At 34.8% G+C, this 15808-nt stretch overlaps 2 protein-coding genes across 4 annotated transcripts; one reads left to right on the forward strand and one right to left on the reverse strand.

The window, feature by feature from the left end:
• Window positions 1-3972: 3972 nt before the first annotated feature.
• LOC106168660 (threonylcarbamoyl-AMP synthase) lies at window positions 3973-11280 on the reverse strand. Its single transcript, XM_086995779.1, has 6 exons — window positions 11114-11280; window positions 10622-10711; window positions 9711-9816; window positions 8520-8754; window positions 7728-7864; window positions 3973-6714 (listed from the first exon to the last, which is right to left on the reverse strand). The coding sequence occupies exons 1-6, from the start codon at window positions 11247-11249 to the stop codon at window positions 6654-6656; spliced, it is 765 nt and encodes a 254-aa protein (XP_086851905.1). The 5' UTR covers window positions 11250-11280; the 3' UTR covers window positions 3973-6653.
• Window positions 11255-15764, forward strand: LOC106168657 (guided entry of tail-anchored proteins factor 1). Of its 3 annotated transcripts, none has more exons than XM_086995804.1 (5): window positions 11255-11411; window positions 12415-12580; window positions 13101-13168; window positions 13644-13758; window positions 13988-15764. In XM_086995804.1, exons 1-5 carry the CDS (start codon window positions 11343-11345, stop codon window positions 14062-14064), a joined length of 495 nt encoding a protein of 164 aa, XP_086851930.1. In that variant the 5' UTR covers window positions 11255-11342; the 3' UTR covers window positions 14065-15764. The 3 variants fall into 3 exon arrangements, with proteins under 3 accessions (XP_086851930.1, XP_086851926.1, XP_086851935.1); XM_086995800.1 differs by lacking the exon at window positions 11255-11411 and adding an exon at window positions 11610-11780; XM_086995809.1 differs by lacking the exon at window positions 11255-11411 and adding an exon at window positions 11850-12199.
• The last annotated feature ends 44 nt before the right edge of the window (window positions 15765-15808 follow it).

Below are 15808 nucleotides of genomic sequence, written 5' to 3' on the forward strand. Positions count from 1 at the left end.
CAAAAATTGTGTTTTCTTCTATTTTGATGCAACATTACATAATAATTAACAGCATAATGACGATCAATTTTTAATAATAGAATATTTGTATCATGGTCATTCAGAAAACATGACAAGCAAAGGTCTTCAGGATCATGGAACTTCAAAGTCACACCTTGAAAATGCAAATAAGAAAAAAATTAAATTTTCACAAAAAACTGTTTAACTGCCAGTAAAAATTACCAAACAGACTGCATTGCCTACTGAAGCTGTATTTTAGTCCCATGTTTCTTTCCTGTAAGTTTGATAACAGTAAGTGACATGATTTTCTTTAAATGGTCATCATGGGAGCAGTGCCCAAAATAGGGGTTCCTTCAAATTTTGATGCAATATTACATAATGTTTAACAGCATAATGACCATCAATTTTTGATCATAAAATATTAATATCATGGATATTCAGAAAATGTGACTAGCAAAGGTCTGCAGGCTCATGGAACTTCAAAGTCACATCTTAAAAATGCCAAAATGTAAACAAGACAGCACTGTTCTGAAATGGGTTTATTTCCATTTTTAACACTTTTTTAACATAAAACAAAATAAACAGTTTACTGCCATTTTTATATGACCAACTAAGAAAATTGATGAGATGGGAAAAATATCAATAGAACAGTGTTAAATGTCCAATTTCCTCCATTATGAGATTCTGAACATAGTTGATGATTGAATCTTACAAACTGCAATGATATGAGTTTATTTCCATTTTTGACACTTTATTACACAATACACGATATCAAGTTTACCATCATTTTTACATAATCAAATAACAATGTTGTAAAGATGCAGGAAATATCAAACAAACACTTTTATGTATCTTATTAGTTAAATAATGAGACTGTTAACATGCTTAAGAATTGAGTCTGAGGAAATGTGAAAAAACAGCATAACTTCTAAAATAATGGCCCGATTATGCTGATTTACAAACTCAACCTGCATTTTAGTAAGATTGACCACTCATGTAAGTATAATGACAATTGGCTTATCTGTTTTTCTTATATTGTGTTATCAGTGTTGCATATATGTTGAAAAAAGTGAAAAAAACAGCGTAACTTCCCTAAAAATGACCCGATCATGCTGATTTTCGAACTTGACCTGCGTATTATGAATATTCATTAGTGCTGTAAGTTTCAAGCCAAAAAGTAAAATGGTTTTCCACTTATCGTGTTATCGGTGCTGCATATATGCTGAAAAAAGTGAAAAAACAGCATAACTTCCCTAAAAATGGCCCGATCATGCTGATTTTCGAACTTGACCTGCATATTATAAATATTCATCAGTTCTGTAAGTTTCAAGCCAAAAGCAAAAACGGTTTTCCACTTATTGTGTTATCGGTAAAAGTGCACGACGGCGACGACGGCACCGACGGCGACGACGACAGATGCAGATGATGGCTATATGTACAGACACATCTGTGTCTGTACATAAAAATGAGTTAACTTTTTAAAGAAATTGTGAAATTTGTGTTTTTTTCTGTGAATGTATAACTCTCTACACTCTGAAATGTCACCCGATGAAGTAACCTGGATTATGAAATAAATATGGTACTAAAGAAAGTTGAATTTTGTATCAAATTAGTTATTTTTTTAAATTTATAATTTGAAATTTTGACATTTAATTTGTTAATTAAGTGGGGGTGGGGCTTTGGAATGAAAATATTCCTGCTTTCACGAGTAATATTTTCACAAGAGCTAGTTATAAATCTGATCATTCTCCAGTTATATTAGAACTAGATTTAAATCATTTCAGAAAAGGCAAAGGCCTATGGAAGTTAAATAATAATTTACTAAAAAATTAAGAATATGCTCATAAAGTTAAAGAATTCATCGCTAGGGTAAAAAGGCAATATGCAGCTTGCATGTATAATTTTGAAAAAATAGATGATATCTCGAATGACTTGATTTACTTCACAATTGATGATGCACTATTTTTGGAAACGTTGTTAATGGAAATTAGAGGAGAAACAATATTGTTTGCGACGTACATGAAAAAAACAAAAATGAAAAAGAAAGGGAATTGGAAAAGGAGATTAATGAAATTGAATCTAATTCATCTTTTGATGGCTCTTTGAATCTTTTACAATAGATGAAAAAAAGTTAGAGTTAATCTGAATTAGGGAAGAAAAATTAAAAAGAGCAATTATAAGATGGAAATGTAAATGGGTAGAGGAAGGGGAAAAGCCTACAAAATACTTTTGGAAAATCGCAAATACCTCAATAAAACCATTCAAAGTCTAAAACAAATTGACAATACTTTCATATATGACCATATGGAAATTTTAGAGAAAACAAACTTTTTTCAGAACCTGTATACAGCAAAGGAAGGTGATATTGATGATGTTGATTTTAGTGAAGGGAGTTAGAAATATTGATTTATGATAAAATAAAAGTTACTGTAGAATTCTGTATTGAAATCTTTATCTTGGGCACATATTCAAAGGTTTTCAAGCCACTAGACTATATCATACTTGTTACTAAGTTCTATATATATATATATATATATATATATATATATATATATATATATATATATATATATATATATATATATATATATATCAATTCAGAAAAAAAACATTCCGGTTAATTTTTAGGGTCTGAAAAAGTTCCTGATAAGTAATTATGCAATAGAGAAAGAAATAGCTCTACGGAATTTTAAACAGAAAGAATTTGCATTTATGATATTATTTACTTAGCATTGACATCTAATTACTTTATATGGTACATTCTGTTTATATATGATTTATATTAATGCTAAATAAATAAAAATTTAAAAAATATTCCTGCTTTTTTACACTTCTTTTATTGATGAAAATGGCACGATTTTTTTAAAGACTATTTATAATCATTTTCTAAATTTTATTTGTAAAAGTAAATGTACTAGTCATAGATTAAAATAATTAAGATTTAGTTGGTGTCCTATGATGACATTGGAAGATAATATTGATATGTATGCCTTGGAACTAAATATAGATCGATAGGGTTTCCCTGCTAAACTAGGTCATGTTTGCTAAACTAGGTCATGTTGTACGTCATCGGACTTTAGCTCCATATGAACTAGCGCCGACCCCATGTGATTGTTGTGATTGATCCTACAAGTTTAGTACATAAACTTGGTGTCAGAAGTAGGATTACAAATTACCTATATTGATGTAATACCAGCAAATGCCATGGTAATTATCAGTTTATTTAGTTACTTTAAATGTATATATGTTAAAACAAAAAAACAAACGCTCAGGCACGTTCAGCTCACGACTCCCATCTTCCAATTCAGTAACAGTTAACATAAACTGATCCTGGCATAACAGAGCTATTTCGAACAATAAAGGTTCTTTATTTTGTTACATGCAGTACATTGCAGGCTATTTGGTTCTTTGTTTTTGTGCCTACTAGACTGAATTCTAGAATGCTGTCAAAGTGGACAATGTTTTTCAAAGTGGACAATATCTTGTCTTATAATGAAAATTGTTTAATATTTAAGACTCTTGAAGATTAGTTATTTGGTAGACTATTTATTTATGACACTTATTTTTCTCCGGGACTGGAAGTTATACACCTCGTGGAAGCAGATGCAGTTTGCAGACGCTTCATTCCAATTCCCTTTTTTTATCAGTACTGAAAGTGCCAATGTTTAAGAAATGAATATATTATTAGCATGCTCTGTTATGTGCTGTGTCAAGCCTGAAGGTCACAAAGTAGTGCAAGTTTCTTCACTTAACATGTATGTGCCATTGTGTAACATTTTACAAAAGCAAGTTAGACTGTGGTAACATTGGTCAACAGAGAGTTGGTGTTTGCGCATGCCAAGAGATTTGTTTGTTTACGTTCAGTTGTTATTATTGTGCATGTTCCTTATGAAAATTGTTTTCTTATTGTTTATAGTTTAGAACTCGCCACATTCAAATAGTTAAATGGGTTTAAGATGACAAACATTCATATAAGATTAAACAATAGAACCTATGTTATTACTAATGTATTAACTTTGTTACTTTACAGTTATGATAAGGTTAAAAGTTCTGTTTTGCATTTAGTAAGAAGTATACAGAAATGTGTATCTAATTAAATTAAAAGTTTCACTTAAGTTTCAATGTTTATTTTCAGCAACGACACTTGTAGCAATAAGTCAGTCAATAAAGAAGTTAAATGCTGTTACAAAGTTGATGAACATTCAAAATGGATACCAGACCATCATATGATGAAGATGATGTGCTACAGGAAGGCATACCCAGGAGAAGTAGCAGGAAGCCTGTGCCCTCCACTAAAAGAAAAGAAAACATGGAGCAAAGAATTGAGGAAAGAGACAGGTAACAAAAAATAATTAAAAAAAAAAAAAAAATGAGTTAAGAGAAGCAATGCTATAAGATGATGTAGATGCCATCCATTGTAGTGCAATGAAAGTAATGGAGAAAACTTGGAAGACATTCACTACTTGTCATCTAGGTCTTGTTCTTGAATGCGTAAGTGATGAAGACAAAGACGAGGCTTATGAGATTTATGAGCTGGAGGAAGAAAGGTGGCTGACAGCCCATGATGACGATGGATCTGAAGAGGGGGCATATTCAGCAAGTGGCAGTGAAACCTAAGGGGGAAAGCACATTGACACACGTGGACTGGCTGGAGTGTTGACGTTGCCCAAGGCAGAGAAATGCACAGAAGTATACTGTTTTTAAGGTTATACAATCGACTTAAGGACCGAGGAAGCCAACTCCATTATCATTTGAAGAAAATATCAAACAAAACTGGAAAACTTATGTTCCTAAGTATGACATATACAATGGCACCTATTACAGTGAAATGACAACCAAATAGAAGGCATGCATGTTTTTTAACCAGACGGGTAGGTGTGCAATTGAAAAGCATGACTTTTTTATGATGATTATGAAACAAGGATGATCCAGATGTACCAAAGAACAGATTTAGTGAATTTTTTAATCAAAGGACTAAATGTGATACTCATATTGTAGAGGTTCAGTCTACATGTTCAACAAGATGATGAATGTTTCTGGTAATTCTTGGCAAATGCAAAACATAAGGTGAAAAGTTGCAATTAAGGTGAACTTGAAGAAGATATGCTCAGAAACAGAATCGATCAGACATGAAAACACAAGGAAAGTATTGCTAAGAGAAGACAATTTTACACTGATGAAAACAATGAAAATGTGCCAAATTGAGTGTTTGGAGGAGGATGCAAAGCACAGTTAACAGCAACCAGCAAGTCAGGTTTGATAAGTAAACTTAGAAACTGGAATGGTAGTCATGCTGGAGATAAAATGCCCAGGTTTTGGTAAAACCTGTCACAAGTGTGGAAAGCTAAATCACTTTGAAGTAGCTTTCAAAAGTAAGCCCCAGAAAAGTAAAGTAACACCCCAAGAAAATAAAGTTATTCAAGAAGTGAATACTGATGGTGACACTGAACCAAATTTTAACATTGACACAGTGAGTGACCCACATACAGCAAAGGAATACTTAATAATTTTTAAGGGTCTCTGAACTGTTTTCTGCATTTTTCTTATTTATATTTGGATATAATTCATAGAACTCATAAAAGCTGATTTGCAACATAACATGCTATTTCTGAACCTCTGTGACATAATCTTACGCAACCAAATACACTCAAAATTTCTACTGTATAAAGATTGGTATTTTTTTGTATTAAAATCTCTACAGCCAGCTTAGTAAACTTAGGAGTGAGAAAGTTAACCTGGTTTACTTGCCTACTCAGGAGGATCAGTTAGATCTGCATGCTCATGCTTGAGTGAGGTGACAATGAATTTCAATAGATATTCATAGAACTGTTAAAAATTGTTCTTTTTGGCAGTTGTACAGATCAAAATATACAATATACACTGGTGCCTCAAAACCACTATTTGAACAGATCATCCATGGCAAAAGACAGATGCTGTTTGGTGCAAGGCCTTTGAAATAACCTGTTTTCTGACCTCTTTTACACCTTACGTGAAACCCTCTTTTTAAAAATTTGATTAAAGTAAAATTTGTGTAAATGTTTCAATCCAGCCGTAAAAGTAAATTTCCTGAATGGTCTATTTGTTCATTCTAATGATATCCCTTCTACAAAGATTATTCTCATTTACCCTCTACCAGGGCCACAGATTGATTTTTCCCTAGATATTCACATGTGTCTTTAGATAAATAGACAGTCATTTTTCTATCTCTGACCCTGTGCTGAAATCTCTAGGTTGATTATATGGCTGGTAATTGTTCACATAACTGCTCAGGCACTGCCACTTAATAGGCCCAAGCCAAGTCCCCTTAATAGCAATTAAGACAGTTAACTGCTCTGTAGTAACTGTAAATCTCCTGTGGTAACTCCTAAAGAGTGGGTACAATGCCATCTGCACTGGTGCAGATTTAATTTCTTCTATCTGGCCAAAAGTTACAGGGTGGCTTTTGGAAAACCTGCCTATAATATCTGCCACCCTGGAAGAGGGTAATTCTAACTACTGATTACAGTCAAGTCTTAGCACTAACTTGTCATTACACAACTACTTTATTCTATGGAAGAATAAAACAGCACATGAAACCTTAGTGAACTGTAACAACACTCCAGAATACATCCGGTGTCCCCATAATCCCTGAGCTGCATCTTGTGTGTGGATGTTCACTTGGCCACTTCCTCTAGACCAAACTTGTGGAGCACTTCCAGGGAGGCCTTATGTGCACTGTAAAGAAGGCAACACTGACAAATAGGTACAATAATACTATGTAATCCAAAAATCCACTCTTAATTTTACATGGACAAAGATGGCAAATACACACACAATATCTGTGTGTGTGTGTGTGTGTGTGTGTGTGTGTGTGTGTGTGTGTGTGTGTGTGTGTGTGTGTGTGTGTGTGTGTGTGTGTGTGTGTGTGTGTGTGTTGTTTTTGTTCTATATGTTGTGGTGTTTATAATGCAAGTGGTCAGCCCATTGCTGGTTGCAGCACTACTTCATAAAAGTTTACAATGCCAAAAGCAATCACCATATTGTCTATATCAATTTTTTGGGTATTTTACCAATTCATGTCAACTTCATCATCCTAGTAATAAAAAGACAGGTCTATCACAGTTATAGTCATAGTTCTACCAACCTTCCTGGTCTGATAATCCTGTACTTGTTATAACAAGACAAGTCTATCACAGTTATAGTCATAGTTCTACCAACCTTCCTGGTCTGATAATCCTGTACTTGTTATAACAAGACAAGTCTATCACAGTTATAGTCATAGTTCTACCAACCTTCCTGGTCTGATAATCCTGTACTTGTACCTGTACACACAAGACAAGTCTATCACAGTTATAGTCATAGTTCTACCAACCTTCCTGGTCTGATAATCCTGTATTTGCCATAACAAGACAAGTCTATCACAGTTATAGTCATAGTTCTACCAACCTTCCTGGTCTGATAATCCTGTACTTGTACCTGTACACACAAGACAAGTCTATCACAGTTATAGTCATAGTTCTACCAACCTTCCTGGTCTGATAATCCTGTATTTGCCATAACAAGACAAGTCTATCACAGTTATAGTCATAGTTCTACCAACCTTCCTGGTCTGATAATCCTGAACTTGCCATAACAAGACAAGTCTATCACAGTTATAGTCATAGCACTACCAACCTTCCTGGTCTGATAATCCCGTACTTGTTATAACAAGACAAGTCTATCACAGTTATAGTCATAGCTCTACCAACCTTCCTGGTCTGATAATCCTGTATTTGCCATAACAAGACAAGTCTATCACAGTTGAGCCCAGACGTTGCAGTGGACCATCCCCCAAAATACCACCATCAAAAACTTTGTCCAATTTGTGCCACAAATGTTCAAATTCCTAAAATAAATAATAATTATCAACATTTTCAAACTTTAGTTCCAAATATTTTCTTCTTTTAGACAGATAACACTAGTGCGCCTGATTTGGTTTAAAAGTGCAATTTCAGGTCAGAACTGGTCTGGCTTGGTCTTAAAAATTATTAAGCAGTCTAAAATCGCTCTTAAGATCAAAAACGATCTGAATTCCAGTGAGTTAACTATAATTAGCCTGACTTCCAACAAAGTAGTAAAGCAACTATCTCCCCTCACACATTGTGTCCAAACTTGGACTGACTTTCCAGCCAGCCAGGTGAAGATAGCAATCAAGCAGAGGGACATTGTGTAAGTAGCAAAGGGTGGCCTCTTGTCAAGTGCTAATTGCCTAATTGCTAAGGGGTGATTCAGGTACTATATCAGAGAGTTTTGAAAGCAAGGAATAAAGGTTTGTGTTATTAATTTTCGTGAATAATCATATAGAAAAAATTAAAAATAACTTTGATCAAACCAAACAAGTTGTTCAAACAGTTAGTAATAAATAAAGTACCTTATGGGTGAGTCCCTTTCTCTTTCTCTCTTTCCACTCCCCCCCCCCCCCAATTTCTTTCTCTCTCTCTCTCTCTCTCTCTCTCTCTCTCTCTCTCTCTCTCTCTGTTGTGTGTTTGGTATTCACTCACCTGGACACTGAGGGTACTTCCAGCGGCACTGACATTGGCACTGGTCAGGGCCAGAGGCTGACCACAAGCCCTGGCTAAACTGGAAATGAAAGTGTGGTCAGGGATCCTAATGCCCACCAAACAGGTCATTGGGTTGAGGCTGGGGTTCAGTTGTGCTGTCCTCTCAAAGACCAAGGTGACTGGACCAGGAAGTAACTCTGACAGCAACTCTTCTGACACTGTCACTCTGCCCCATCTACACAGTCAACAGAAAACAAAGAATAGAAAGTTTTACATCTACACAGTCAACAGAAAACAAAGAATAGAAAGTTTTACATCTACACAGTCAGTAGAAAACAAAGAATGGAAAGTTTTACATCTACACAGTCAGCAGAAAACAAAGAATGGAAAGTTTTACATCTACACAGTCAGCAGAAAACAAAGAATGGAAAGTTTTACATCTACACAGTCAGCAGAAAACAAAGAATGGAAAGTTTTACATCTACACAGTCAGCAGAAAACAAAGAATGGAAAGTTTTACATCTACACAGTCAGCAGAAAACAAAGAATGGAAAGTTTTACATCTACACAGTCAGTAGAAAACAAAGAATGGAAAGTTTTACATCTACACAGTCAGTAGAAAACAAAGAATAGAAAGTTTTACATCTACACAGTCAGTAGAAAACAAAGAATAGAAAGTTTTACATCTACACAGTCAGTAGAAAACAAAGAATAGAAAGTTTTACATCTACACAGTCAGTAGAAAACAAAGAATAGAAAGTTTTACATCTACACAGTTAGCAGAAAACAAAGAATAGAAAGTTTTACATCTACACAGTCAGCAGAAAACAAAGAATAGAAAGTTTTACATCTACACAGTCAGCAGAAAACAGAGGCCTGCACTAAACAAGGACAGATGGAGGCAAAATCTGTCTCACATCAGGGAAATACAGTGAACAGTTCATAGTTAACTTCAGTGTGACTAATGAAGTCCCAAGTGTTGGGTCAAAAGCTCTCAGTTACGCTTTCAGCTTATTGCGTAGAAATTGAACAGTTATAAATTTTATCATTATGATGAGTAACACTACTACACAGATTAACTTTCATCACAATGGTTTAAGTCTTGTTTGTTTTGTCCCACCATCTGTTCACGACACAATTTTGTTATCATATTATGTTAATGAAGAGTGACTTTCAGTAAATAATACTTACTTATAAACATCTTTTATTTCTCCCACACATATAGCTATAGGTTTGTTTACATCTCTTTGCTTAATCTCATAGATTTTGTTTATTGCAGTAACGCTCTGGGCAAGACCTAAGAACAAATTCAATTGACTGCTTAATATATATTTTCATATTACACAATTGTTCTGTGATGATATTGCTCCATTTCAAGACATAAAAAACAATCTGATATACAGTAGTGATTGATTGTGACCACTTGTTTGGGTTAAAAAGGAAAAGAAGTTTTGTCAGTGTGACTTTGTTGCTCAAGTGTGGATCACATGCTAGCTTCATACTAGCACAAAAATTCATGCATTAGCACTCCTATTAACGATTCTGATATGTACTGGCTGTGCTAACGCATGAAAGCAAAGGCCTCAAAAAGTTGGAAATGAAAACTGCTTGCTGAACCAGCTCTTTACGTTTCTGACACAATTAACTAAATTGATGAAAATGAAGTAGCCGAAATAGAATTTTCAACCGTTTTTCATTCAAAATAAATGTTTATATTGTCATAAATACCGTGAAAATCAACTAGAAGGCCCAGTTTTTAAATAAATTCCGCTCATGCGCAGTAGGTTACTGGCCCTCGCGTCATGACCTGAGTAGATTTGACCTGTTCATAACGGGTGTATGATTTTACGACGGTCAAACTGGTAGATAGACAGATGAATTTAAGGAAAGTGATACCTCTGTTGATGGGAAAACTGGTTGGCTTCATAGTAATGTGCGTGTTGAGGAGATAAGATGTAAATTAAAATTTGAGAGCTGCCACACCGCAAGCGGTTTTCATTTCCAACTTTTTGAGGCCTTTGCTTTCATGCGTTAGCACAGCCAGTACATATCAGAATCGTTAATAGGAGTGCTAATGCATGAATTTCATGCTAGCTTCATACCTGCTATACCATATATTGTGTCTGTGGGTACTGCAATAATGTTATCAGCCTGCAAACTTTCAACAGCAACTTGTACTTGAAGAGTTACATCTGAAACACATTCAGTTTTTAAACCTATGTGTCACTTTATTTAACTTCATTCACAATATAAAATAAGATATCAAGCTACTGCTGGACTGATTACAACCAAGCTAATTACTGTCTTAAGCACTGCCATAAACCTAATTCCACATCCATTTTCAGTAAGGTTATTTCTTTGGTGAACATTAAAACTCAGTCAGTAAATTACAAATCTAATTCATTCCAATAGTAAAGACAATGGTCAAAGTCTCCACATACACTGAATTTAGAATAAGAACAATATCAAAGACTTAGAATTTTATAGTCACGTTGTTCCTTTGGCTTTGCATACATTATCAGTACATAAATGACTAGATGCAAATTTAAGCAAACAATTGTGAATGCATTTCCATTCTAAACATCTGGTTTTACCTTGGTCGTCAACACATACTACTCTATCACCCTGAGTCTTGATTCCGCCATTCATTTTCATCAATGTCTGTCCTTGGGAGCAAACTAATTTCTGCAGGTGCAGTATCCCACTGATTCGTCTCACACCTACGTTCATTAAGTCTGAGATATCGGATATTTGGTCAAGTTTACATGATTTCAACACAATGAATGACAGATATGTTGAAAATACGACTGAACAAAGATCTCAATGCCCAGCATTGCATCAGAGTGCTGCAACGTGCTGAACAAAAGAATGCCTGCTCTCCTGCATTTGAAGGTTTGTAAAATATTATCGTTAAAAACGGAAACTTTATGTTACCGTTAAAATTTAATGCGAGACGCCCTCTAAGTAAGCTTGTTTTACCCATGTAAAAAGGGTGGTGATAGATAGACTTCTCGCAGAAAAAAATAAGAGTTGACAAACTGATAGTATTCTCAATTATATCAACTTAAATGATATAAAAATAAGTGCATGCCGAAGTTTTGACAATATTTCTAAAGCCCTTAAAGCCCATCTTGGCTAAGACTAGTAGTTCGTGGACATCACCGTCTGTGAAAAGAGATGGCTTGGTTGTTGGTGGCAGTGTTTCTTATTGTCCTTCTTTACAAGGCAGGCCGAGCTTGTCTACCAGTAATATCAACAATGGTACGGGAATGCATTAAGGTGTCAATGTCTGTAATATTTTAAGCGATGGGAAATAGTCATTTATTTTTAAATGATCCAAGGTGGATATCACAAAACTTAAACCACTACTTGAGTCCTATCACATTGTTTAGTTTAGCACTCTTATTTCTACTTTTGTGCTACTGCATAAAGGATAGAGACCCCAAAACTATAGAATGTCTACCAGTTTGGGCAGCCACTGTGATGCAGGAGCTCTGAAATCGTAATTAATTATACCTCTCATCCTCTCAGCTCCACCATTCCTGTAAGGCCAACAAGTTTTCTCCTCGACAGAACACTAAGGAAAAATTCATCAGCTTGTTCAGTTATGTTGCAGTGAAATCATACATGTGCTATCACAGAGATATTGGTGGCTGGCCATGACAAATGGACTTCTGAATGTGAGAAATTTGTTTATAATTGTTTCTTTCCCATGCAGAAGCTTACTCTTGATGAAACATGTTAGCTGTGCAAATTCCAATGAACCATATATTCTGCACAGTAGCTTGCTTCCTGGCATGAAATAACATTTTGCTTTATTATTTGCAGTCAGAAGTCCGTTTTGAGTGTTTTTGAAGTGGGTGTCAATTGCAACATGCTCCTTCAATGTTTTCAGATCAGTAAAATCTTGATTAAAGAATCAACTGAGGAGAAAAATCTGAAGCAGAAGATCATCCAGCTAAGAATGGAACTGAAGACCATAAGCAAGCTGGACCATTTTCCAAAATATGCGCGATGTGAAAGAAAAATCAACAGCCTCAATCAGGAGTTATTGGAGTACAGTATGTTGAAGTATAGTAGAATGCAGTATATATAGTACCAGTAGAGTGTAGTGTAGTATATAGTGTGTAGAATGCAGTATATATAGTACCAGTAGAGTGTAGTGTAGTATATAGTGTGTAGAATGCAGTATATATAGTACCAGTAGAGTGTAGTGTAGTATATAGTGTGTAGAATGCAGTATATATAGTACCAGTAGAGTGTAGTGTAGTATATAGTGTGTAGTATGTTGTTCTAATGAGGGGTGTATGTTGTCTTCAGCCCTGGCCTGTAACTTTGTTGAAAGAGTTTGCAATTTTTCCCCTGATTTTATTTAACTAAAAAAAGTGGAAGATGGAAGTGGCATTTATAAGTAATAGCAAAACTTCGTCTTTTTTTAAGTTAAAAAGCATGCTTTAAAAAATTCTTTCATATGGTTAAGTTTTTTGATAAATAATAATTTATATGATTTAATAATAATAATTTTTAGTTATTAGAAATTTTTGAAAACCACTGTTATTGTTTATTCTAATTTTGTTTCAGATAAACCTACAGCATATAAATCTACTATCGTAAAGTTTGGTGTGCAAGGGATATTTTATACAATAAATGTAAGTATTTATTCACAGTATTTATTACTAAACAGCAAAGTCAACTATACATATAATGGTGTGGTTACACTAGAAAAATTTTGTTGTAGCCATATTTTTTTACAAATCATTTTTGAGCCAAATTAAAATCTTTTTAAGTTATTTACAAATACTTATTTCAGATAAATAACAAAAAAATCTATTTCATGCAAATTACATTTTTGACACATCATTGATGCAAACAACATCCAAAACTTGATAATAAATGACCTTTAAAAATTACACTTTATTGTATTTCAGGAACTATGTAACAGGACCAGAATGTTCTTTAACATGACAATGTTCTTTATCAAATTGTCTGTAGGGATAAGGAAAAAATTCTGTCTGAATATCAGACATCTTCAAATGCATCTACCAAATGTGTTGAATATATAAGTTATGTGTTTGAAAATATTAGTGGTGTGTTTGAAATATTAGTTACGTTGATGTTTTGCAGATCCTAACCATTCTTTGGTTCATATGGCGTTACAGAGGAGAGCCTATACTTCACTTACCTGAGGAATGGGTGTGGCCTCTAGGAAAAATTGTAGCTTTTCCCACTGGGATTCCAGGTAAGACATTTAATATACTCATTACTTACCTGAGGAATGAGTGTGGCCTGCATGAAAACTGGCAGCTTTTTCCACTGGGATTTCATGTAAAACATTTAATTCATTCATTACTCACCTGAGGAATGAGTGTGGCCTGCATGAAAACTGGTAGCTTTTTCAACATTGATATGTTATAATATCACTGTCTGCTAGCTAATTTGATATAAATCCTGATGTATTCATTCAACAGGTGCTGTGGGCTTCACATTCTGGCTGATGGTGTGTAGAACTGTTGTAAATAAAGGACTTACTTGTGTAACAAGCTGATGGAAAGGAATTGTAACACTGCTCACTCAAGTGACTCCACCAAGACTTGGACTGCTAGTACTACACTTAGAGGAAGTCATCCGTGCAAGTGACTCCACCAAGACTTGGACTGCTGGCACTGCACTAACTTAGAGGAAAGCCATTAGAACAAGTGACTCCAGCAAAATTTGGACTGCAAGTACTACACTAACTTAGAGGAAAGCCATTAGAACAAGTGACTCCAGCAAGATTTGGACTGCTGGCACTGCACTAACGTAAAGAAAAGCCATGAGAACAAGTGACTCCAGCAAGAGTTGGAACTGTTTTTACATTTTGGTTCTCCACTTGCCAGAGTTGGTGTTTATCACTCATGCTTTCCAACCTGCCTGCAGACATTCAAATCAAGGAGAATTTCTTAACGTTTTAATCAGGAGGAAAGGATTTATGGATAGCAAAGGCATATTCCTGTGGATGTGGCAAGGTGTCATACTTATTGCAAATTTTTTTTGCAGATTCATGGGTAGACAGAATGTCTGTTTAGTGTTTCTTTCAGATGTAGACTTCTTTCAGAAGTGCATGTGTCCAAAACATTTTGTTTTGTTATCCCCGCACTTTTGAGACAAAAGTCGGGGATCATGTAATCGTCCGTGCGTCTGTGTGTTAATTTCCGCTATCTCCTCTTAGACCATTGCAGATAGGAAACTGAAACTTTGGGAATTGGTAGACCCATCTTTAGGGATGTGCATGGGAACTTTGGAAATTTAGTGCCACAGGGTGTTGGGCTTTCCCCGGGGGTGGTTGATTCTAAATTCTTTTCACATTGTAATTTCTGCCGTCTGCTCCTAGACCATTGCAGGTAGGAAGTTGAAACTTTGGTGATTAGTTTACCCATCATCAGAGATGTGCATGGGCACTTTTGAATTTTAGTGCAACAGGGGGTTGGGCTGTCCCTGGGGGTTGGTTGATTCTAAATTCTTTTCACATTTAATATATATATATATATATATATATATATATATATATATATATATATATTTAAATACCTTTGGATGAAGCAGTGATGTGTGTGTATGTGTGTGCGTACTTGTATGTGTACGTGCATGTGGTAAGTGGTCCCTAGGGGTGAGGTGCTCTTGATGATATGGGGAAGTGCAGGGATATGCAATGGCTACCCATCAACACCATCTAGTTTATAATGTATAAATTTAAAGGGTATGCAAGGCCTTTTTTATTTTTTTTGTATCAAAATAAAACAACTTGTGTTTGATAACTATTATATGCCCTATTTATGATGTTTAAAATACACAGAAGGTAACTGGACACCAGCTAAGTGGATGAAGATGTTCATAGATCCTCTTGGATATCATCAGGTTTTAAAATGGACTCTATACAGCATACTTGCTGCCTCAAATCTTTCTGTTGTTTGTAGTTTGTGCTTGTCCTTAATACATTTGATTTTAATAAAGTATTTAATATACCTGTTCAAAATTGGATTTTTGCATTAAATGGAAATGCAAAGAGAAAATGGATTATTAGGCAAATGAAAAAAAATGTGGCCTTAAAATTTTACTTTAGAGTATACGTATGGAAGTGTGAACAACTCATCCAGTAAAGGTACCCTCCGTCACGTTCACTTATTTCATAGATATTATAGACATGAAATTACTTAAATTTTAGATTGATATTTGAATTGGTTTGTTGCCAAGTGATGTTCCCCCCCCCCCCCCCCCCCCCCAATTTTGAAAATATACTAGTATTTAAATGA

Source organism: Lingula anatina, chromosome 1, assembly GCF_051362555.1.
Source record: "Lingula anatina isolate TDL-2025a chromosome 1, LinAna3.0, whole genome shotgun sequence".
In the NCBI taxonomy this organism is placed as follows: domain Eukaryota; kingdom Metazoa; phylum Brachiopoda; class Lingulata; order Lingulida; family Lingulidae; genus Lingula; species Lingula anatina.

Coding starts and splice junctions, on each gene's coding strand:
- LOC106168657 (XM_086995800.1), top strand. CDS start 11,697: ATGGCTTGGTTGTTGGTGGCAGTGTTTCTTATTGTCCTTCTTTACAAG. Junction 12,581..13,100: donor TCAGGAGTTATTGGAGTACA/GTATGTTGAAGT, acceptor ATTTTGTTTCAG/ATAAACCTACAGCATATAAA. Junction 13,169..13,643: donor GGATATTTTATACAATAAAT/GTAAGTATTTAT, acceptor GATGTTTTGCAG/ATCCTAACCATTCTTTGGTT.
- LOC106168660 (XM_086995779.1), bottom strand. CDS start 11,249: ATGAACGTAGGTGTGAGACGAATCAGTGGGATACTGCACCTGCAGAAA. Junction 9,817..10,621: donor CACAATATATGGTATAGCAG/GTATGAAGCTAG, acceptor ATTTGTTCTTAG/GTCTTGCCCAGAGCGTTACT. Junction 7,865..8,519: donor GAAGTACCCTCAGTGTCCAG/GTGAGTGAATAC, acceptor TATTTATTTTAG/GAATTTGAACATTTGTGGCA.